This window comes from Aotus nancymaae, unplaced genomic scaffold (genome assembly GCF_030222135.1).
Source record: "Aotus nancymaae isolate 86718 unplaced genomic scaffold, 86718_ANA_hifiasm-v0.15.2.pri h1tg000022l_1, whole genome shotgun sequence".
In the NCBI taxonomy this organism is placed as follows: domain Eukaryota; kingdom Metazoa; phylum Chordata; class Mammalia; order Primates; family Aotidae; genus Aotus; species Aotus nancymaae.
Window position 1 is genome coordinate 20,805,370 of NW_026988435.1, and position 23,445 is coordinate 20,828,814.

At 35.6% G+C, this 23,445-nt stretch overlaps 1 protein-coding gene across 2 annotated transcripts in view; it reads left to right on the forward strand.

Annotated features, from left to right (window-relative positions):
• USP25 (ubiquitin specific peptidase 25) overlaps positions 1-23,445 on the forward strand; it is a 138,126-nt gene that overhangs the window by 59,938 nt on the left and 54,743 nt on the right. For both annotated transcript variants that reach the window (XM_021671977.2, XM_021671980.2), the window contains exons 6-10: positions 4,074-4,160; positions 9,353-9,490; positions 13,428-13,504; positions 15,757-15,830; positions 22,817-22,965. In XM_021671977.2, coding sequence (XP_021527652.1) covers positions 4,074-4,160; positions 9,353-9,490; positions 13,428-13,504; positions 15,757-15,830; positions 22,817-22,965 — 525 coding nt within the window. The remainder of the gene's footprint in view (positions 1-4,073; positions 4,161-9,352; positions 9,491-13,427; positions 13,505-15,756; positions 15,831-22,816; positions 22,966-23,445) is intronic.

Here is a 23,445-nt window from a genome sequence, read left to right on the forward strand (position 1 = left end):
TCCTGTATTTGTGGGGAAGATCTGTTTGAAATGATAATATTGGTATAGGGATAATGACCTTTTGTTTTAATAAGATAAACTTCTTTCAGCAGCTCAGTTTAAATTTGATACAGTTACAGTCTATTTCTACCCAAAGGTTGCTGATCTTAGCTTTTCTTTTTAGCTTAGATTTGTTTTTTGTTTTTTGTTTTTTTTTGAGGTAGAGGGAATGGGCTAGAAAAAAGTGTCTTTCAAATAAATGCCTAGCTTATTTAAAAACTAGTTAATAGTTTTAAAGTTTAGTGGCTGCTTAGCTCTTAACATAGGCAAGTATAAAAGGGTTTGGGTTATTTATTTTTTCTTTTGGTGAAATCTAAACATCTAGGAGAAGTAACCTATAAGCTTAAAAATTCAGGTTATAATGGCCTAATAAGATACTAACTTTTGAGGGAGTGGAAAACATTAAGCATCAGATTGTAGAAAATGGTAGGTGACAGAAGCATTTGTCTAGAGATCACCTGAAGTTTTATTTTTTATGGTAATTTTAAAGTCTATTAAACTATTTTAAGTAGCTTTTAATTTTTATCTTTAGTAGAGTCTTTTAAAAGATTTTCCACCATTATTGCTTAACTCCTAGATATAAACAGAGATATAATACTTTGCCAACTTTATGAAAAGTTGGGCCAAAAGTATACCTTCGTGTTGGAGGTTTTATTGTTTTCCAGAGTGAGTTGGAACTTATTCTAATTGTTAGGTAAATTTACTTAGTTGATAGGGCATCTGGAAGGAACAGGCAGCATGAATTATTTGAACTCTTATCTCCCATTAGGTCTTTGTTATTAGTGAGAATCTAATCAAACTTCATTTTGTAAGTGCTTTTCAAAATTGACATATTAGCTTTGGAGTGAATAAAAGGATGCTTATTTTCAGTGTATCAGTCAAAAACGCTCTTTAGGCAGTAAAAAGTGAAGAAAAATGACTGGTGCGGTGGCTCATGCCTGTAATCCCAGCACTTTGGGAGGCCAAGGTGGGCAGATCCCGGGGTCAGAAGTTCAAGACCAGCCTGGCCAGCATGATGAAACCCTGTCACTACTAAAAACCGAAAAAATTAGCCTGGTGTGGTGGTGCACACCTTAGTCTTGTCTACTCAGGAGTCTGAGGCAGGAGAATTTCTTGAACCCAGCAGGTGGAGGTTGCAGTGAGCCAAGATCACACCACTGCACTCCAGCCTGGGCGACAGAGCAAGACTCCATCTAAAAAATAAATAAATAAATAAAAGAAAAACAGTTTTAGTCAACAGAAGCTGAAATAATTCTTCACCAGCAGACCCACACCAAAGGAAGATCTGTGTCCAAGAATAAGGAAAATATTCTACAATGAGCTCAGAGAATAGAAGTGGTATTGAGATTCTTCTAAAATGCCATTCTCTTTCCTCTTTAAGTTCCTCAAAAGAGTAGTTCATGGTTTGTCTCCCCTACTTACAGTAGTCCCCCTTATCTTTGATTTCACTTGCTACTCTTTCAGTTACCTGCTGTTAATTGTGGCTAAAAATATTAGAGTACTGAGAGAAGGAAAGGGAGACCATATTCATGTAACAACTTTTACTACAGTATGTTTTTACAATTGATCTGTTTTGTTATTCATTATTGTTAATCTCATATTGTGCCCAATTTATAAATTAAACTTTATCGTAGTTTTGCAGGGAAAAAAAAACATAATACATATGGGTTTCAGTACTATCTGCAATTTCAGGTATTTACAGGAGGTCTTGGAATGTATCTTTCTTGGATAAGAGGACACTACTCTATGCCGCATTTTCCCATTATTTAATGCCTCTGTTCTTCCTCTACCACTCAACTGAAAACATGACTTCCCAGTTGCCAAATCCAAAGGTTATTTCCCTGTCCTTACTTTATTGGAAGAATGTGGCAGCCTGTCATAATACTGCTCACCTTGTTCTCCTTGAAATGTGCCAGCTATTCTTTGATGTACAGCAGAATCCTTTGTGGAAATTTGTATCTTTATTGAGTCTCCTGACATTGCTTTTTTTTTTCTTTTTTTGAGATGGAGTCTTGCTCTTGTTGCCCAGGCTGGAGTGCAATGACGCCATCTCAGCTCACTGCAACCTCTGCCTGCTGGGTTCGAGCAATTCTCCTGCCTCAGTCTCCCGACTAGGTAGGATTACAGATGTATATCACCACAGCAGGCTAATTTTTGTATTTTTAGTAGAGATAAGGTTTCACCATGTTGACCAGGCTGGTCTTGAACTCGACCTCATGATCCACCTGCCTCGGCCTCCCAAAGTGCTGGGGTTAGAGGCGTAGGCCAGCACCCCTGGCCTGACATTGCTATTTTTTAAAGCTCCACAATTTATTATTCCAATATACAAGTATGTTTGAAAGCCCTTGCTTTCTCCATTCCTTTTTCTTCTGTGATTTCCCTTAGTATTCTTTTCTCTTTCTCAAAACTCTGTTTTTTTTCTGTGACTTTTAAATGGTGCTTTCTCCCCAAGGTTCTGATCTTGGGCAACTGTTAATGTATTCATATCCCTTCTGGTTTATTACATCTACTCTCATTGTTTTAACCAGCAGTTACAAGACTATAATCCCCACAAGGGCAGAGACTGCTTTCTTAGTATCTGGTATATAGTAGGTGCCCTATAAATATTTATTAAATGAATGAATAAATTATTTTATGTGCTTATATTGTTTAGTAAATCTTTCTAGATCACAAGATAAAATATTTTCTACAGTTTCTGTTACCAGCTTTATGGTTTTACCTTTCGTTTTAGGTTGTTAATTGATCTCTGTAATCTGGCTCTATTTCTTTATATGTAGTTTTCTCAGTACCCAACTCTTGATCAAAACCTTGTTTCCCCATTGATTTGTGGTGCCACCTTTATCTTCTGTCAATTTGGATGACTCATCTTTTCTTTTTTTTTTTTTTTGAGACGGAGTCTTGCTCTGTCTGTCAGGCTGGAGTGGAGTGGAGTGCCATGCCATGATCTTGGCTCACTGCATTCCGCCTCCTGGGTTCAAGCGATTCTTCTGCCCCAGCTTCCTGAGTAGCTGGGACTACAGGCACGCACTACCTTGCCTGCCTAATTTTTGTATTTTTAATAGAGATAGGGTGTCACTATATTGGCCAGGCTGGTCTTGAGCTCCTGACCTTGTGATCCACAAGCCTTGGCCTCCCAAAATGCTGGGATTACAGACATGAGCCACCGAGCCTGGCCAGCTGACTCATTTTTCTAAGCTTTAATACATTTTCACTTCCTGTATAGTAATTTTCAAACTTTATAAACTGTAACCCAAGAAAGGAATATGCTGTATATTATAAAACATTGTACATGTCATGTTTGTAAAATATCTACAATTAAAATTTTGCAAGAAAATACTCTGAATTTACTGAGTATGATACATTGTGATATTTTCCATTGTATTTTATCTAATTTTAAACAAATGTTCAGCATGATGATAGTAAATGGTTGCAAACTACAGTTCCAAAGACATACTCTAGGAAGCCTTTCCATGAGTATCCTTCGTGTGCTCTCATTACATTCATGTGTAATCATTGTCACTATATTGTGAAGTCATTTTTCTATTATAATTGTATGTCTGTCTCCTTTCTAAGTTTATTTCCTTGAACATAGAGATAATATGTAATTTCTTTGTTTCTCTATCACCTAGGATCTGATGAATAAATTTATTTATACTCTATTTTCTGGAATTAATGATACATCTAGATAATTCATGGTAAACATAGCATGTTTGAAAAGTTTTAGAGTTGACATTTGCTTACCCTTAATTTTGAGGAAACTGCTTAAGTGCATATAAAAAGAGCTTTTAATAATGAGTAGTATTTTTAAAAAGTTGTCCAAATATAATCTTGTGCAGTATCAATTATCAAGAATAGTATGTCAAATACAAGAAATTTGACTTTTTCTTAGAAATGTGTCCATTTTGTGCTAGTTGCAACGATTCTGTGTGTAAGTAGTACACAGTTGTCAAAATTAAATCTCTAAGACTAGTCATTTTTACCTTCTGTTAATGGAATTTTCCCTCAGGTTATCTTAAATTGTTGTTCTTTTTCAGTCATTATTCAATCTTTTGGAATTTAGAAGATTAGTTCTGAATTATAAACCTCCATCAAATGCTCAAGATTTACCCCGAAACCAAAAGGTAAAATTTTATTTTTTTAGCAGTATCTATACTCGATATGTTCTCTTATATGTGATTGCTTTTTGGGCATTTATTTGGCTCATCAAATCTGAAACTATCAATTTGAATGTCAATTCATTAATCTCAGTTACGATAGCAACTACCTATCCTTCATTAATATAAATACGATTTTTTTTTTTACTTGTCTCAGTAATATGCCAGTTTTTGGTGTCACTTTAGTAATTTTTTTTTTTTTTTTTGACTATCGAGTTTCAGTAAACTTTATAGGCTACAATTTACAATTAAGGTCTTTCCTCAGTTGTCTCCTGAAAAGTTTTGGGGAAATCAGAATTTCTTTTCAGTTGATTGTCTTGTGGAGCCCTTTAAAAAATGAGTTTTGCATTCTTGTCTTTGGAGTACAAATCTGTACCTTCCATTTTGGAGGTAATATCATAGATAGGTAATATAAAGTGACAACACACATACCAGGGCCAGATTGCCTGGGTTCTAGCTATGGACCTAGAGCAAGTTACTTGATTTCTCTGTGTTCCAATTCCTATCTGTAAAGTGTAAATAATAATAGTAATTATTTCATAGAGTTGCTGTGAGCATTAAATGAGGTAAAACATGTAAGGGACTTAAAAGTGCTTGGTACATAGTTAAGTTCTAGGTGTCAGCTGTTGTCAGTTAAACAATAAGAAGTTTTTAAATACTTAATTTAAAAAGGACAAATTTGCACACAGAATTTATACCGAATGAAAAAAAATTATGGAGAGGATGTAGTTGAGTGTAGGGGTTTAGTGATTGATCTTTTCATAAACAATCTGTAGTCCTAAAGTGGACTTGTTGCAAAGACAGCGAAGTTAGTTTTAGGTTTCAGGTAACTGCTGAACTTTTTGTGACCTGTTTTTAGTAGGAGTGATAAATTATTATGTTCTCCTTTTAGCATTTAATTTTTAAAACCACTTATTCTGTAAACTGTGAAACATTTGTAATGCACACTAGTGGGAAGATAACTTGATTTATAACCAGTTTTTCAGGTTATAATCTCTGGACTGTAAAGTGTCAGGCTGATAACCCATTTTCAAAAAGGGAGTCAGGATCGCCTGACAACCTCTTATGCCTCGAGAGAAATTAAGGAAAATCATCATGGTTTTTATATGGAACTTTTGAAGTATTGCTTTCTGTCATTGCAACTTGTGAATATCACAGTTCTTCTCTCTTCTCATATCTCAATTAAAGTATATGTATAATTTGTATGAAATTGTTTAGAATTATCATTTCTAGTTATGTATGTATGTTTATGTGTCTTGACCATTTATGCTCCCAGATTTTAATGTTTTGCAGAGCTTTAATTTCTTCTTCACAGAGTTGAATGAGACCATGTTAGTTTGTAATCTTATTTTTAAAATAATTGTTATATCCATGCTTATATATCAGAACTAGTTGTGAATACTAGAGAAATGTATAATTCCAATCTGCAGCACCTTTCTAGAGAAGTTTGTTTCTTGCAATGGGTCATCCTCTCCATGTATTCTTAAGTAAATAAAAGAATTTCTCATTTCTGTTCTGAGACAATTACTTAGAATACTGTGCAATTTTATATGATTATTCCACAAATGTTAACTCTTCTTTAATTTAGTATATTGACAGCAGTACATGCTGTACCTTGACATCTTTGAAGCAAATGTGGAATTTATAGGTAGTTACCAGCCACTGAATGGTCCTGTATTCACTTGAGATGGTAACAGAAGGTTTTATAAAAAGGTATCAGTGTAACTTGTCACTTATTTAATAATGAATTCATCTCCAACTCATGACATATCTACAGCTACATTCAGTTTGAACACTTCTGTGTTAAGATGCAGAATACATTTGGGATTACTTTGATCCATTCACAGAGATGCCATTTGTATGCACTTTTAAACAGGATTTTTTTTGCTGTCAGAATTTGCCACAAATACTACATACATACTGAGTGAGAGAAAGAAATGAATTATTTGTAATTAGTTTGTATTTTAGGTAGACTTGGCTATTGCTTGTAGAAATTGAAAGTAATTTTAGACACTCATAGTTATTTAATTGTTTGTAATTTCAGTGTCTAGGAGAATTGTGAGGTGCCTGGAAATATAATAATAGATCCTCAATGTAATCATACCCTCTCTTCTCACACATATACTTTTGACTTAAAATGTTACAAACTGATGGCAAAACATATTAAATGTTGAGAAAACAAAGATGTACATGTATAATATTTAGTGGAAATCATATAAACAGCTAAAGCCTTATTAATTGGAAGGTTAATTATTTAAAGTCTTGATTTAGGGCAAATATTTCAAGATAAATAATTATCTCACTTAGTGAACGTCATCAGAAGGAAATGGGTTTAGTTGAGTACCATACTGTATTCCTGCAACAAATACCTGAAGGAATTTTGAATTTTGCAAATAAAAGAGGCATTCTGAGATTTCTGCCATTAGTCATGAAGCAGTAACAGGAACTGGATTTGCAAGTCTCAGTACATTTTAAAGGATTCAAAACATACAAAATATCTTTTCTGACTAAAATGGTAGAAATCAAAGTAGAAATCAACAACAGAAAGATATACAGAAAATCCCCAGATAGTTGGAAATGAAGTAATTCATCTCTAAATACCCCAAGGGACAAAGAACAAATCAAATGAGAAATTTCAGAATATTCTGAATGGAATGAAAATTAAAACATGACAGCAAAATTAGAGGGATGAAGCTAAAAACAGTGATTGGGGAAGATATACAAACCAGACATCTTACTAGAGAAGAAGAATGGTTTTCAGTTAATGATAGCAGCTTGTATATCAAGACATTAGAGAATTAAGAGCACATTAATCTCAAAGCAGAAGTAAGGAAATAATAAAGGTAATAGAAATCCATGAACTAAGTATCAGAAAAACAATAGAGAAAAATTATGGAACCAAAAGCTGCTTCTTGAGACGATTGGTGAAATTGATGAACTTCTAGGTAGACTAAGCAAGAAGGAAGAGGGAAGACATATTACAAATATAAGGAGTGAAAAAGGGAAACATCACTACATATTCTGTAGATAGTAAAAGGAGAAGAGTGAAATATTAAAAACAACAGATAAATATCTTGAAAGTCATAAGCTATCAAAGCTCACTGATGAAGAAATAGATAACCTGTGGTAGCCCTACATTATATTAAAGGAACTGGAACCCATCCACCAAAAATTCAACAGCTAGTTTTACTTGTGAATTATATTAAGCATTTAAAGAACAAATAATAACAATTTCCTGTAAATTTGTACAGATACTTGAAGAAGTAAAACTTCTCAACTCAGCATTACCCTTAAACTAAAAGTAGGAAAATATATTTGAAGAAAAGAAAACCACACACCAATATTTTTCAAGAATATGGAAGCAAAAAGTTGTAGCAAATTTTTGAGAAATTAAATCCTGCAATCATATATAAAGGATAATACCTCATAGAGAAGTGGGGCTTATCCAGGAATACAAAATTGGTTTAGTTTTCAAAAATAAATAGGTATAATTCACCATATCAATAGAATAAAAGAGAAAAACCATATTATCATCTCCGTAGATGAAGAAAAATGATTTGACAGAAAGCTATAATCTCATTTATGGTAAAATCTTCTCGAAACTAGGAAACAATATATTTTTCAAATATATTTCTCAGCAGAATCCCCCTTATTTCCAAAAATTATTACTTCCAACGTTGTTACTGGGAAGGTCTCAAAAAACTGCGTTGACTTAGATGCGGTGATAAAGGGATGAATCTCAGGAAATTAAAGGTAGTTTTGGAAGTAATTTTATGGATTAAAACTCATGGTTTTTGTACTTTTAAAACCTATTTCTGTAAGGCAGTATTTGGAAGCAGTTTTATTCCCTCTTACCTATTAGGACTCTTTTTTGGAATGTATTCTAGAAGCAGTTCATTCTATGTAGATTATATTATTCTGGAGAGCAACTATATAAATATACACCCCCATCCCAGACCCCTAGAATTTGACCCTAGAATTGTACAAATGTGTTGAGAATGCCAACTATGTAAATTTGAAATAAAATTATCGTATTTAAATAGTACATTTAAATTTCATATGTTAAGATTGTTATTATAAGAACTAAATATTATAAGGATTGCTTGCCTGGTTTGTTGTCATAAAACATTTCACTAAGTTATGTGAGTTAAGTTATTTTTTAAACTTTCCTTCTTGTTTTAAAATAGTGATTGATAGTGTAGGTTGTTTTAATTTTTTTCTGGAGATTTTGCCTTAATGAACCAGTAAGAATTGAATGCCTACTTTGTGTAGTAAAAAGTTGTGGAAGAGATATGGAAATTCTTGTCTTTGAGGATCTTGTACTCTGATTGAGAAACAAAAATAAGATTTCAAAGGAATATTTGGAGGAGGATATATTAGTCTCCTGTTAGGATCTGGTCTAATTATTAATAAATTTAAATGTAATTATGATTGAATTATGTTTAATATAATGTTTATAGCTATTAAAATAGATATAAAATAAATGAGTATAAATAATTTTGTAAGTAATTTTTAGTAAATACATAAACATATAAATAATTACTATTTGTTAAATTTCTAATAATAGGGCAAGGTTCTAATATTAGTCTAATAATTAAGATTGTCAGGCCACAGTGATGGTGATTCATTGCTCACTGAAAGGCATTTATTTCAGTAGATGTGGAATTTGAAGGGATCGTTGACTTGGAGGAGTCTGGAAAGGCTCCATGGAAGAGTAGAGATTTTTGCTTAAATGGGTTTATTGAGATAAAGCACTTAGAACAGTACCTGGCATGTAGTGAACACTCATTGAATGTTGCCTGTTATTATTGCTCTCAGCAGCAGCAGCTGGGCCTTGCTGAATGGCAAGTATTATAATAAACAGGCTTGAATGAGGAAGATATTCTTGGCTGAGTAATGACATGATTTGCTGTGAATATGTGGCATTCATGCTGAAATTGTGAGCCTATACTAGGTCTTCTGCTGTTTATGTGCTTGACTTCTTTGAGGCTCTTAGATTTAGATGGCACCAACACTCTTCTTTCAGTTATGATAGAGTGCTAATTCATCCCTAATCTATATTGGCTAGTTTAATTTTTGGTTACTGTTAAAATGAATATCTATTTACTAGTAAAAATTTTTTAATCTTCAGTTAAGTTTTTTTTTTCTTCCTTCAATAGGAACATCGGAATTTGCCTTTTATGCGTGAGCTGAGGTATCTATTTGCGCTTCTTGTTGGTACCAAAAGGAAATATGTTGATCCATCAAGAGCAGTTGAAATTCTTAAGGATGCTTTCAAATCGAATGACTCACAGCAGGTAGTTTTGTTGTGCTTGTTTATAAACCATTTGTATTTTATTTAATCTGAGCAACCATTAAGCAGCTTTCACAGGAATATGAGACTATTTAAGACGCACGATTCTGCTTTATTAAAAATAACCTGGAACCGTTTAAAACATTTGGAGACTTACTTTTAAGAGGAAAGTGATCTTGAAGGTGTTAAAGTAAACAAATTTTTAATTTATATTATGATTAAAATGAAAACAATGGATAAAATTAAGATTATTTACAAATACATAATTAAACATCTTCACAAATGTGTGATAACCCAGATAACCCAGGATCATTATTGTACACATGCTTTTTGATATTCCTGTGTTTGCTGGCAGGGAGTAGTTTTCCTTAATGACCCAGAAATGGTTTTTGAAAGACATTGTCTTTGTTATGTTGCTTTCATTTTTTGTACTTTATATAGTGTATTGTGGTAGATTTTTAACCATTACCTTAAAAGAATATTGGGAATTTTCCTATAAAAATACAAAATATCTATAAATAAACCAACATTTTCACATATAATTGGAAAAGTTGGAGAAATTAAAGAAGGAAAGCAGAGGAACAAATACAGTTGCAAAGAATAGTAAGTGTTCAAAAAGATGACAGCAAACACATAATGGGCAGAAGTTTCAAAAAGCCACTAAGCTTGCCCTGTCATTTTTTTAAAGTACTTACTTAGATGTGTCTCTGTTTTGTAGATGTATGGAGAGGGAGTTTGGAAGAGGAAAATCTGAGATTCTGTCACCATCTTCCTTGTGCTTTTTCTTTCTGTTTTTAATTTACCTTGTATGACAAATGTAAATAAACCAAAAGGTCACTGACATCAGAGTTTTTTTAATATGTTGTTTTCATTTAAAAAAAATTTATAACAATGCTCCAGTGCTAACACAATTAAAAAGAAATAAAAATAATTCTACAATTGATCCCAAACTACCATTTTAGAGCATTCGGCTTTCCTTCTGGTTCTAAATGTGTTTTACTTTTTCTTTTCTTCTTTAGTATGCATACTGTCTTTTCCAGTGACTGAGTATACAATTAAATTTTTAAAAAATTACTTCTGTTCTCTGACTTATCTTTTCTTCTGGATGGCCTTTTCCTTGTCTTTTTCTTGGTTTCTTTTTTCTTTTCTAGAAATTCATAGTGATTTTGGGGTATCTTTTCACATTTAAAGATGAGGCAGTATAAACTTCATTTGGAGCCATGTTTGTACATAGGTGGGCTTTTCAGTTTGAGTTAGAGTTGAAATGGTTACAACTGGGCAAGACTGTTAAGGCCACAGTATGAATGCTTTTGCTTCAGATAGGCAGTGTAGACTAACTTTGGAAATTAGTGATTCTTTTTCTTTAGAAGCCTTTTAAAGTAGATGTATATCAATTAAGGTTGATAAGTTTGATTCTCCTTTGTTCCCTAAACACTTGAGTCTGAAGTCTACACTGGTAATTTAGTGAATCCGTAAATGAGGTAAGCATCATGATTTCTTTAAAAGTGAATTTATATTTTCATTGTATCTTCTTCCTAAATATTTCAAATATATCATATTTTGAAGTACACAAGAGTCTTGGGATACCCTTTGGTATGTGATACTGTTAGTTTTTTCTCTTTCTTTTTTTTGAGACATGGTTTTGTTTTGTCACTCAGGCTGAAATACAGTGGTATGACAATGGCTTACTGCAGCATCAACCTCCTGGGCCCATGCCTCAGCCTCCGAAGTAGCTGAGACCACAGGCGCATGCCACTGCACCTGGCAAATTATTTTATTTTTATTAAGATAGGATCTCCCTACGTTGCCCAGCCTGGTTTCAAACTCCTGGACTCAAACTATCCTCCTACTTTAGCCTCCCAAAGTGCTAGGATTATAGACATGAGCCACTGCACCTGGCCCTGATCAATACTGTCAATTTTAATCATACCTTTAATTGTTTCAGCTTAAAACTAAAATGCAGTGAAGACCTCATTATTTTTTTTTCTCTTGGTGGATGCAGGTAGAATTTTTATTTTATAAATGTTAATTTCGGATTGATTTCTAAAAAAAGGGATTAACTTCTGAAAAATATTGTGATTGCTAGGAAACTTTTTTGTTTTTTGTTAGATATAACCTTTAGGTGAATTAAAGTTATACAAAAGTATCAAAAGTTGTTTTAAGGAGTTACAGTAGTTCCTAAGGACGGTTGTTAACGAATTACCACAAACTGAGTGGTTAAAAACAAGAGATTGGGCCGGGCGCGGTGGCTCACGCCTGTAATCCCAGCACTTTGGGAGGCCGAGGCGGGTGGATCACGAGGTCAAGAGATCGAGACCATCCTGGTCAACATGGTGAAACCCGTCTCTACTAATAGAAAAATTAGCTGGGCATGGTGGCGCGTGCCTGTAATCCCAGCTACTCAGGAGGCTGAGGCAGGAGAATTGCCTGAACCCAGGAGGCGGAGGTTGCGGTGAGCTGAGATTGCGCCATTGCACTCCAGCCTGGGTAACGAGCCAAACTCAGTCTCAAATAAAAAAAAAAAAACAAAACGAGATTATTTTCTCATGGTCTGAGAGGCCAAAGGTCCAGAATAAAGGTATTGGCAGGGCCATACTTTCTCCAGTGGCTCTAGGGGAGAATCCTTCTTTGCTTCCACCATACTCTGATGGCTGCTGGTGTTGCTTGGCTTGAGGCAGCATAGCTCCAATCTCTGTCTCCCTCTTGATATGGCTTGCCCTCATGTGTCTGTCTGTCTTCTGGTTTTCCTGTTTCTTTTAAGAACATTCACCATTGGATTTAAGCCCATCCCTAATCCAGGCTGATCTCATCTCATGATGCTTACCTTAATTATATTGACAAAGACCATTATTCCAAATGGTGTCACATTTTGAGGGACTAGGTTGACATATATTTTTGTGGGCTACTATTCAGCCCACTACAGATGTTATGAATGTTTACAGTTGGATTCTTGTGTTGAGTTTAGTCCTGTTTAACTCTACAGCTTTGGAGCAATTTGCTTAAGCTTCCCAGACCTTAGTTTCAACATTTTTTTAAGGTTAATAAGTTGGCCTACATGCTCTTTAAAAAACTTCTGGCTGAAAAAATATACAGTAGTAAGTTTGTTTTATATTTGGGGCTATTTTGTAAGTAAGGGCAGAATGCTTATTACTGATTGATCTGTCTTTAAGCAGCCTTAGTAGAGTTAATTTGTTTTTCCCTTACGTTCTATTTATTATTTTCTATGTTCCAACTCATGTTATTGAAAGAATTATGGTAGTTGATAACAGCTGCCACAACCTATTCCTGTTTTTGTATGTTAAGAGAGCAAGGACCAAAGAAAGGAATGGTGAATGGTGAATGATGAGCTGGTTCTGAATGGTAGTAAAGGTATATATGGCTTAAAAAGTTATATAAGTTGAATTAAGAAAATGAATTGTGGAAAAGGACTAGTCTTCCTTCTAAGAGAGAAGTCAGTAATAATTCTTGGTAAAATGAAGAACTGTTCTGTAAGATGAGTTCTTCATTTTATAAAGGTTCATTACAGAGCTCTTTTGGAGGGGAGTAATGATTTTTTTTTTAATCTTATTTGTAAACCACCATGGCACGTGTATACCTATGTAACCTGCATGTTCTGCACATGTACCCAAGAACTTAAAGTATAATAATAATAATAAAAAAATCTCATTTGTAAGTTTGGGTTTTGGGGGCTGTGTTTGTGTATTTTTTTACCCAAATTATTTCCCAATAATTGATTATCGATATAATGCTTGTTTTTTCAAATATCTTGTATCCTGGTTAAATTATAAAAGTTTCTTGCATTTTATGTGAAACATTTCACTTGTTATCTTTGTAAGGAGTTGGTAATTATATATTTTAATAACTGGCTCTAGGTTTGATGTTACAACATCTAGTATTTTCTTAGTAGGCTCAAATATCAATAGGCTTTTTTCTTTCCACAGCAAGATGTGAGTGAGTTTACACACAAATTATTAGATTGGTTAGAAGATGCCTTCCAAATGAAAGCTGAAGAGGAGACGTAAGTTACCATGAAGTTTGGAGATGGGGTTTTAGGAATTATTGGATAGCATGTCAATGGGGAAATAAGAAACTAAGACAGACTTATGGGAATCCCAGTATTTTCTGTATTATTCACGAGCTGTTTAGAATTTGCAGGCATAAATAATGGTCTAACCAGAAACTAAAAAGTGATCCCGGAAAGAGCTAATCTTACATGCCCAGTTCCTTTTCTTAGATTCAGTAATCACTTTTCATGAGGAGGAATGAGTTTGAGGTGGAGAAAGATGTCAGGAATGTGAATTCTGACAAAACCCTTTTACGTAGAAGCATGAAGGCTAGGGACATGAAGTAGCAGTCATGTGAACAAGTGGCTCTGTTTATCTGTTCACTCAGGGCCCCAGGGTCACCTGGGTTTCTGGGATCTTGCTGGCAGTGAAAATTATACGGGTTCTTCAAGTTTCTGCTCAGAAGTGACACACATCACTTCTCACATTTTGTTGGGAAGAGCTATGTGGTCTAACTTCAAAGTGAGTAGGAATATCTCACACTAATTAGAGGGGTGGCTATAAACAAAACAAAACAACCCCCTAACCCCCATTGCCCCAAGAAAATAACACGGGTTTGCAAGGATGTGGAGAAATTGTGAAACCCTCGTGCAGTGTTGATGAGGATATAAAATGGTGCAGCCACTGTGGAAAACAGTTTTGGATTTATTAAAAGATTGAAACTAAAATCACCATATGATCCAGCAATTCTGCTTCTTGGTGTGCTTCTAAAAGAATCGGAAGCAGAGTTTCAAAGAAATATTTGTACACCTGTGTTCATAGCAACATTATTCACAGTAGCCAAAAGGTGGAAGCAAACCAAATATCCATTGATAGGTGAATGGATAAACAAAATGTGCTATATATACGTAAAGTAGAATATTATTCATCCATAAAAGCACAGAAGTTCTGACACATGCTATAACATGACCCTTGAAGACATTATGCCAAGTGAAATAAGCCAGTTACAAAAGGACAAATACTGTAAATCACTTATGTGAGGTATCAAGAGTTATCAAACTCATAGAAACAGAAAGTAGAATGGTGTTGCCAGAGGCTGCGGGAAGGGGGAAATGAGGAGTTGTTTAATGTATATAGAGTTTCAGTTTTGCGAGAGGAAAAGAATTCTGAGATTGTTTATACAACAGTATGAATATTCTTAACATTACAGAACTGCTACAGAACTGTACAGTTAAAGGGTTATGTGCGTTTTATCACAGTTTTAAGAAGTGAGTAGGATAGTGTATCTTACCAAGTATCTGAACGTGAAGGGCCAGAATTTTTTCAGTAGCACTAAAGACTACCTAATGGGGTTGTTTTAAAAATTAAGTGAAGTACATATTAATGTTATTCTAAGGATTAAATGATGGCCCATTCATCAAGAGAGATAGTATTTCCTCTCCCCCGTTTTGAACAATACTTAACAAATCAATTATTATAAAGACAAATTAGTAATGAAAAATCTGTATACAATTGTGGATACAACACATTTCTAAACAGCAAGGCCAAGATAAACTTTGTCTTTTTAGGTTACACAAACCACAACATGACAACTTAAAATTACCAACCTTTGTTTATTTCAAGCAGAAAAGAAAAAAATGAATTTTTTTTATTAAATGACTTGGAAAATTTGTAAATGATTAATTCTACCAGCAGTGTGAAACTTCAGAAAAGGATGGAGTAGCTCTTTAGCTACTTTGGGTCAAAAACTGATACCTTGTTTCTTCCCTGGTGAGGGTTGTTGTTTTTGGATTATTTGTACTCTTCCATGTAAATACGGGAAATAACTTATCAAAATTTTGTGGAAATCTATTTTAATTAAAAGTGGGTTTCCTTCCTTCCCAAGTCCAAATAAGCATGCAGTATACAGACTAAAAGTATGAGATCGAAATATATAATGATGATGGAAAGAGCAGGCACTATATCAAGCTGAAACAGACTGTGTCAGTTTCTCTTAGAAGTTCATTACATATAGTAACTGATTTTAACCCTCTGAGAGTCCTGTGAGTGCAGCTATCATAATTATCCTCAGTTGGTAGGTGAAGAAACAGAAGAATAAATTTAAGTACCTTCAGCAAGGTAACACTGTAAATAACAGAGCTAAATGCAAGTGCGCGATAGCCACATAAGTGTTTCTGTCTTGTCATATGTTATAGTTCTTTTAATATTTTCTCTGTTTATAGGTCCAAAAATTATAATTATATTTACATTTTTTGACACACTTTAGGGATGAAGAGAAGCCAAAGAACCCCATGGTAGAGTTGTTCTATGGAAGATTCCTAGCTGTGGGAGTACTTGAAGGTATAGTTATGCATTTACTTTTTATTACAAGTGAAGAGATATTATTATTCATTAGTTCATTTGTCTCAGTTACTTTTTTCAGTGAGTTTTAGTTTTAATTTGATTTGTTCTGTCTAGTAATTTTTGTTGGATTGCTACTGTTACTTGCATATAGTACGGAAGTGAATGAATGAAAAGTAATGTATAGAGTGCATTATCACATATTAATTGAGACTTTATTTTATCTTAATGTTTTTTTTTTCCAGTGAGAGGGCTTCTGTGATACTGTTTTGTTGGAATACAGGGATTAATGGGATGGTTGGTAGATCCTTTGAAGATAATATTGGAGTTAGATACTGGGCTTGGTATGATGCTCACTTTCTTTTTTCCATGTTGAAAATGGAATTTAGCAACTTAGCATAGAGTATTACAGAGTTCTCACTTTCTGAGTGATTATAAATGTAGATAGTAGTTTTCAGGAAAAAGTTGTATTCTATCTTTTGAAAAATCCGTTAAGAGCGATTCTACTCCGTTTAAGCTAAATACCTGTTTCTTAAAATTTGGCATAACCAGTTTCTGTTTGGTTTTCCTGATAAGGGAGGAGATTCTTTAGATGTAACTTCATGTAGTAATATTAGATCCCGAAGCATAAACTTTTGAAAAATTGTTTTTCTCAAATCACCCAATGCATCAACTTTTGAAAGTTATCTTTTTCCAGATCAGCTAAAGTGTAAAAGTTGAAAAAATGTTTTTTTCTTCACCATCTTAAGTAGTGGATTTCCTGAAGTTTTTGTTTGAACATAGATGATTTGGGAATCAGAAAAAGACAGTTACTAATTCAGATATTGGGCCTTTAAAAAGTCTTATTGAGGTGTCGGTACATTTTTGTTTGCTTCAAATGCTAACAACTTACATATAAGTTATATATATATGTGTGTGTGTGTCTGCACTATATATGAGTTAATATATATAAATATGTATATATGTAGAATATATTGCACAGTACATTATGTTGGGTCATCCATCTTAATCATTCTGATTTATTTGAAGTAGAACACTGTATCTGATGTAGTGAGTAGGTCTGATCAGGTTGTGACTAGGCACTGTTTATAATACCCTGTATGAGTATTTCTACCTTTATTATATTAATTCCCAAAAGTGGTTGTTATTAAAATACTTAATTTGTCAATCCAGTGTTGAAGTCTTTGTACTTGGTATTAGTAGGTTGCTTCAGTGATTGTGCTGTATAAATGTGGCCTTAATACGTTTTCACTTGAACTATGTGTTTGCTTCAGTAAAAATAATTTATTTCAGAATTCTTTCTTACTTTGTACATATATCTTCCTAATGTTTTCTTTTAAACCAATAGTACTACATTGGGGATGATTTTTAATTTGTTTGCCAAAGTACCCCTACTGCAGAAGTACCTTAGCTTTTTGAGAACTTCTAGTTCATTGTCTCCTCTTACCCCTTCTCTGTACTTTACTCCTTCCTTGTTCATCTAAATACCTAAAACTCTCTTTCCCCCATTCCTTTCTGGCACCCTGTCCCTGTTCTCTGACCTTCATTAAGCTGTTCATCTTTTCTGCATCTGTACTGAGTACCTGAAGGTTGCTGGCAAAAAGTCATAGAAATGGGCCAAATATAGTGGATCATGAATTTGAGTTTCACTGCTCCCAGTCCTGTAACCTGACTTGTTTTGTGTAATCACTGTTCTTTCTCTCCTTTACTGCAATAAATATTTTCATCTTTTCCACTCATTTTAAATCTAGCTTATCTTTTCATTCTGTGAGAAAGATCTTACCTCAGATTTCACTGATTTACGGTCAAGTTAATGAAACTTACTTACAGGTTTTGCCTAGTCCCCGAATCTAATTTTACCTTTAGTTTTGTATCATATTCTAAAAAAACAACATCCCAAATATATGAGTCTCAGGCTCCATAACCCAGATCTATCGCTATCTCTACTGTATTTTTATCTGCCCCTATATATTAATTATCCAGTTTTATATTAAAAGACTGTTCTTTATGTGTGCTCAGAATTCCCTTCCTTCATGCTGTCACCTCAGACCTTAGTTTATTTTTTTCTTGGATTTTGAGCTTCTCCCTCTCCACTTTCTTTCTCATCAATATTTAGACATGGTCTGGTATCTCAAACCTTAAAAATTAAAAAAAGCTATCCCCTCCCATACTCTTTTTCAGTTAATACCCTCTCTTGATTCCTATTCATAGTTAAGCCCTTTTAAAGAGAAGAGTTGGTTTCAACTGATTACTCCCCATTTATTCAAACTAGCCCCAATTTAGCTTCTGACTCCAGAACTTGTCTAAAAGGGATCTTGCTAAGGATATTGATTTTCTACATGTGGATAAATCCATTGGATCCCTTTCAGTTTCTGGCTTGGTCATGTTCCCACACAAATCTCAACTTGAATGATATCTCCCAGAATTATCACATGCTGTGGGAGGGATTCAGGGGGAGGTAATTGAATTATGGGGGCTGGTCTTTCCTGTGCCATTCTTGTAATAATAAGTCTCACAAGATCTGATGGACTTACCAGGAATTTCTGCTTTTACTTCTATTTCATTTTCTCTTCCTGCTGCCATGTAAGAAGTGCCTTTTGCCCCTCACCTTGATTTTGAGGCCTCCCCAGTCGTGTGGAACTCTTAAGTCCAATTAAACCTCTTTTTCTTCCAATCTCAGGTATGTCTTTATCAGCAGGTTGAGAATGGACTAATACAGTAAATTGGGTCCAGCAGAGTGGGGCATTGCTGAAAAGATACCCAAAAATGTGGAAGCAAGTTTCGAACTGGGTAACAGGCAGAGGTTGGAACAATTTGGAGGGCTCAGAAGAAGACAGAAAATTGTGGGAAAGTTTGGAATCTCCTCGAGATTTGTTGAATGGCTTTGACAAAAATGCTGATAGTGATATGAACAATAAAGTCCAGACCGAGGTGGTCTCAGATGGAGATGAGGAACTTGTTGGGAACTGGAGCAAGGTGACTCTCGTTATATTTTGGCAAAGAGACTGGTGGCATTTTGTTCCCTGCCTTACAGATTTGTGTAACTTTGAACTTGACAGAGTTGATTTAGGGTATCCTGTGGAAGAAATTTCTAAGCAGCAAAGTATTCAAGAGGTGACTTGGGTGCTGTTAAAAGCATTCCATTTTAAAAGGAATTTTGGAAAATTTGCAACCTGATGATGCAGTAGAGAAGAAAAACCCATTTTTTGACTAGAAATTCAAGTTGTCTGCAGAAATTTGCATAATAACATAGATCCAAATGGTAATCTCTACAACAATGGGGAAAATGTCTCCAGGGCATGTCATAGGTCTTCCTGGCAGCCCCTCCCGTTACAGACCCAGAAGAAGCCTAGAAGGAAAAAAATGATTTTGTGGAGTGGGCCCAGGGTACCCATGCTGTGTACAGCCCAGGAACTTGGTGCTCTGTGTCCTAGCTGCTCCAGCTATTGCTAGAAGGGGCCAGGGTACAGCTCGGCCCATGGTTTCAGAGAATGCAAGCCCCAAACCTTGGCATCTTCCACATGGTGTTGAGCCTGTGGGTGCACAGAAGTCAAGAATTGAGGTTTGGGAATCTCCACCTAGATTTCAGAAGATGTATGGAAACACCTGGATGCCTAGCCAAAAGTTTGCTGCAGGGGTGGGACCCTCATAGAAAACCTCTACTAGGGCAGTACAGAAGGGTAATATGGGGTTGGAGCCCCCACACACAGTTCCTACTGGGGCACCACCTAGTGGAGCTTTGAGAATAAGGCCACTGTCCTCCAGACCCCAGAATGTTAGATCCATCCATAGCACCTGGAAAAGCTGCAGACACTCAACACCAACCTGTGAAAGCAGCCAGGAGTGAGGCTGTACCCTGCAAAGCCACAGGGGCGGAGCTGCCCAAGACCATTGAACGCACCTCTTACATCATTGTGACCTGGATGTGAGACCTGGAATCAAAGGAGATCATTGTGGAGCCTTAAAATTTGACTGCCCTGCTGGATTTTGAACTTGCATGGGCCCTGTAATCCTGTAATCCCTTTGTTTTGTCCAGTTTCTCCCATTTGGAATGACTGTATTTACCCAATACCTGTACCCCAATTGTAACTCTTCTCAGGAATGGAATCAGTCAGTGTTAAAATTTTCAGGTTCAGGTGAAAATCCTTACATAATCTTTATTTTAGTAGCCAGAAGGCCATATTGAGGATTATTAGTTTTCTCTCCTTATAGGAAGTAACTAGCTTGCTTTTGATTTTACAGGCTCATAGGTGGAAGGGCCTTGCCTTGTCTCAGATGAGACTTTGGGCTGTGGACGTTTGGGTTAATGCCAAAATGAGCTAAGACTTTGGGGGATTTTTGGGAAGGCATGATTGGTTTTGAAATGGGAGGACATGAGATTTGGAGGGACCAGGGGTGGAATAATAATGGTTTGGCTGTGTCCCCATCTAAATCTCAACTTGAATTGTATCTCCCAAAGTTTCCCACATGTTGCGGGTGGGATCCAAGGGGAGGTAACTGAATCATTGGAGCCAGTCTTCCCTATACTGTTCTCATGATAGTGAATAAGTCTCACAGGATCTAATGGGTTTATCATTGGTTTCTGCTTTTGCTTCCTCCTCATCTTCTGCTGCTACCATGTAAGAAGGGTCTTTCGCCTCCTGCCATGATTCTGAGGCCTCCCTAAGCATGTGGAACTGTAAGTCCAATTAAACCTCTTTTTATTCCCAGTCTTGGGTATGTCATTATCAGCAGCGTGATAAGGGACTCATACAGTTTCCATATTGAATTCTTATCGCTTATTAATGCTGATGACTCTACTCTCTTAACCTCTTCTTCCTCCTTTTCCCTATTCTTTCCTTAAAAACATACTTCTTTGGCTTTTGTAGCACCATATTCTTGTGACTTTTTTCCTGACTCTGTGGGTACTTCTAACAAAAATTGTATTTATAGTCTCTTTTTGCATATAAAGGTAGCAGACCTTTAGGACTTTGTTCAGGCCTATTTCTTCTTCCAGCCCCATCCCCCAGGCATCTCATTTACTGCCTTGATTTCCTGCTGTCAGTAAGTCAGCAATTCTGTCTTTATTTCAGAATACTAATCTTAGTTATAGAATCATATTCAAGTCTCTTTTTAAATTGAAATCTCATGGGCCATACTGAACCAATGATTTCCACTGCTAACTCAAAACTAAAGAAAAAGAAATCCTCTGTTCTTACTTAAGTCATGCCATTTTCAGTACATTATCGGCCAGGCATGGTGGCTCATGCCTGTATTCCCAGCACGTTGGGAGGCTGAGGCTGGTGGATCACTTGAGGTCAGGATTTTGAGAGTAGCCTGGCCAACATGGTGAAGCCCTGTCTCTACTGAAAATACAAAAATTAGCCGGGTGTGATGGTGGGCTGTAATCCCAGGAGCTAGAGACGCTGAGGCAGGAGAATTGCTGGACCTTGGAAGGTGGATTTTGCAGTGAGCCGAGTTGTGCCACGGCACTCCAACCTGGGCGACAGAGCGAGAGACTGTCTCATAAAAATAAAATAAGATAAAATAATAACAATCTAGTTGTTCATGCCAGAATTCTGTCATTCTTGATATTTTCCTTCTTACCTATCTCTTGTCCTGAATACTAATCTTACAAACCAGCCAGTCAAGTCCTGTTGGTGCTCCTCCTCGTATATATGCATAAATGTATGTGTATATAATTTTATCTCTTTTCTGTATTTTATAATCCACAGTACCTTTATTTCTTGATGGATTCTGCAATAGTCCTTTAACAGATAACCACTCACTTCACACAAGGACTTTAAAGGTGTTTCAGAGACATAAACCTGAACTTGTTATTCTTAGATTTAACTGTTCAGTGATGGTATTAGTCCATTTTCATGCTGCTGATAAAAATGTATCTGAGACTGGGCAATTTACAAAAGAAAGAGGTTTAATGGACTCACAGTTTCACCTGGCTGGGGAGGTGTCACAATCATGGCAGAAGGTGAAGGGCGTGTCTCACATGGCAGCGGGCAAGAGAAGAGAATGAGAGCCAAGCAAAAGGGGAAACCCCTTAAAAAATGAGGCTTATTCACTACCATGAGAAGAGTATGGGGGAAACCACCCCCACGATTCAGTTATCTCCCACTGGATCCCTCCCACAACACAAGAGGATTATGGGATTTACAGTTCAAGATGAGATTTGGGTGGGGACACAGCCAAACCATATCAGTGACTTTGCATTATAACCGGAATGTGGTGGCAGGGAGAAGAAACTTCCTAATAGGAACACAAGACCTTGTAGATTTTAAACTCCCTGCCTGACTTTTCATTGTGATCTCTCCTTGGTTCCCCAAGCTACACTACCTTCTGTTAGTTCCTAAATATATAAACTTCTTTACTGCCTTAAAGTCTTCATCATGTTATTCCATGGCCAAGAATACTCCATAGTTCCCCAGCACTCTGGCATTGCTAACTCTCACTTACTATTCAAGTCTGAGCTTAAATGTCCTTTGCCATGGAAGTCTTCCCTTCTTTCCCTGCCACTGCTAAGACTAGGTTAGCTCTCATTTTTACACATCTCACAACACTCTGTCTCATCACAACTTTCTTTTTATGACAATTATAATAATTATTTCTTTACATGTGCAAGTTAATGGGTATAATGTCTTTGAAATGCGGCTGAGAATTTTCTCAGCTCAGGTATCATCTCTCTCTTGTTCACTGCTGTATATATTCCCAGTGTTCAGTACACCTTAGAAGATGCTTTTTGCAAGAAAAAAATATACATACATATGTGTGTATATAATTACATATATGTGGATTTGTAATATCTATGGCTGGGTATGAATGTACATTTGCACATATGTAAGTAAACCAACAGAAAAATTACACTAACGCTTCTCAGGAACAAAATCAGTCAGTGTTACAGTTTTCAAATTCAGGTGAGAATCCTTACATAACTCTAATTTTAGTCACCAGAAGGCCATATTGAGGATCATTAATTTTCTCCCTTCTTATAGGTAAAAAATTTGAAAACACTGAAATGTTTGGCCAGTACCCACTTCAGGTCAATGGGTTCAAAGATCTGCATGAGTGCCTAGAAGCTGCAATGATTGAAGGAGAAATTGAGTCTTTACATTCAGAGAATTCAGGAAAATCAGGCCAAGAGGTGAGTTTTAATGTTTTCATTGTCCCCTTTCTTCCCTAGGTCTTTCTTACAATGCCATAAGCACAATTGAAGGTTCTAATTATATAGCTACTTAATAATTGAGAGGGAATACTCAGTATGTTTGGGTTTAATTGGTAATTTAGACATTCAGGGAACCTGCCCAGTCAGTATGGCCTATAATCTATGTTAAATTCTCATTTAATAATTTATCTCAGAACTTTCAGTTAAAAATCTTTCTCGGACATTGTTCAGTTTTTTTAGACCTTTCTGTCAAGATACCTTTCAATCAAGATACCCACCATTAGCAACAAGCTAGTTCCTGGATATAAAGAAGAAAAATCCTGATATTACAATGGACTTTAAAACAGATGTATATTACTTATCAAATACTGAAATTCGTTCAGGCTGCCCAGATTCCTTTTTTTTTTTTTTTTGTAAAATTGCTGTGTGATTGGATATGGTCAGATGAAAGAACTTCCC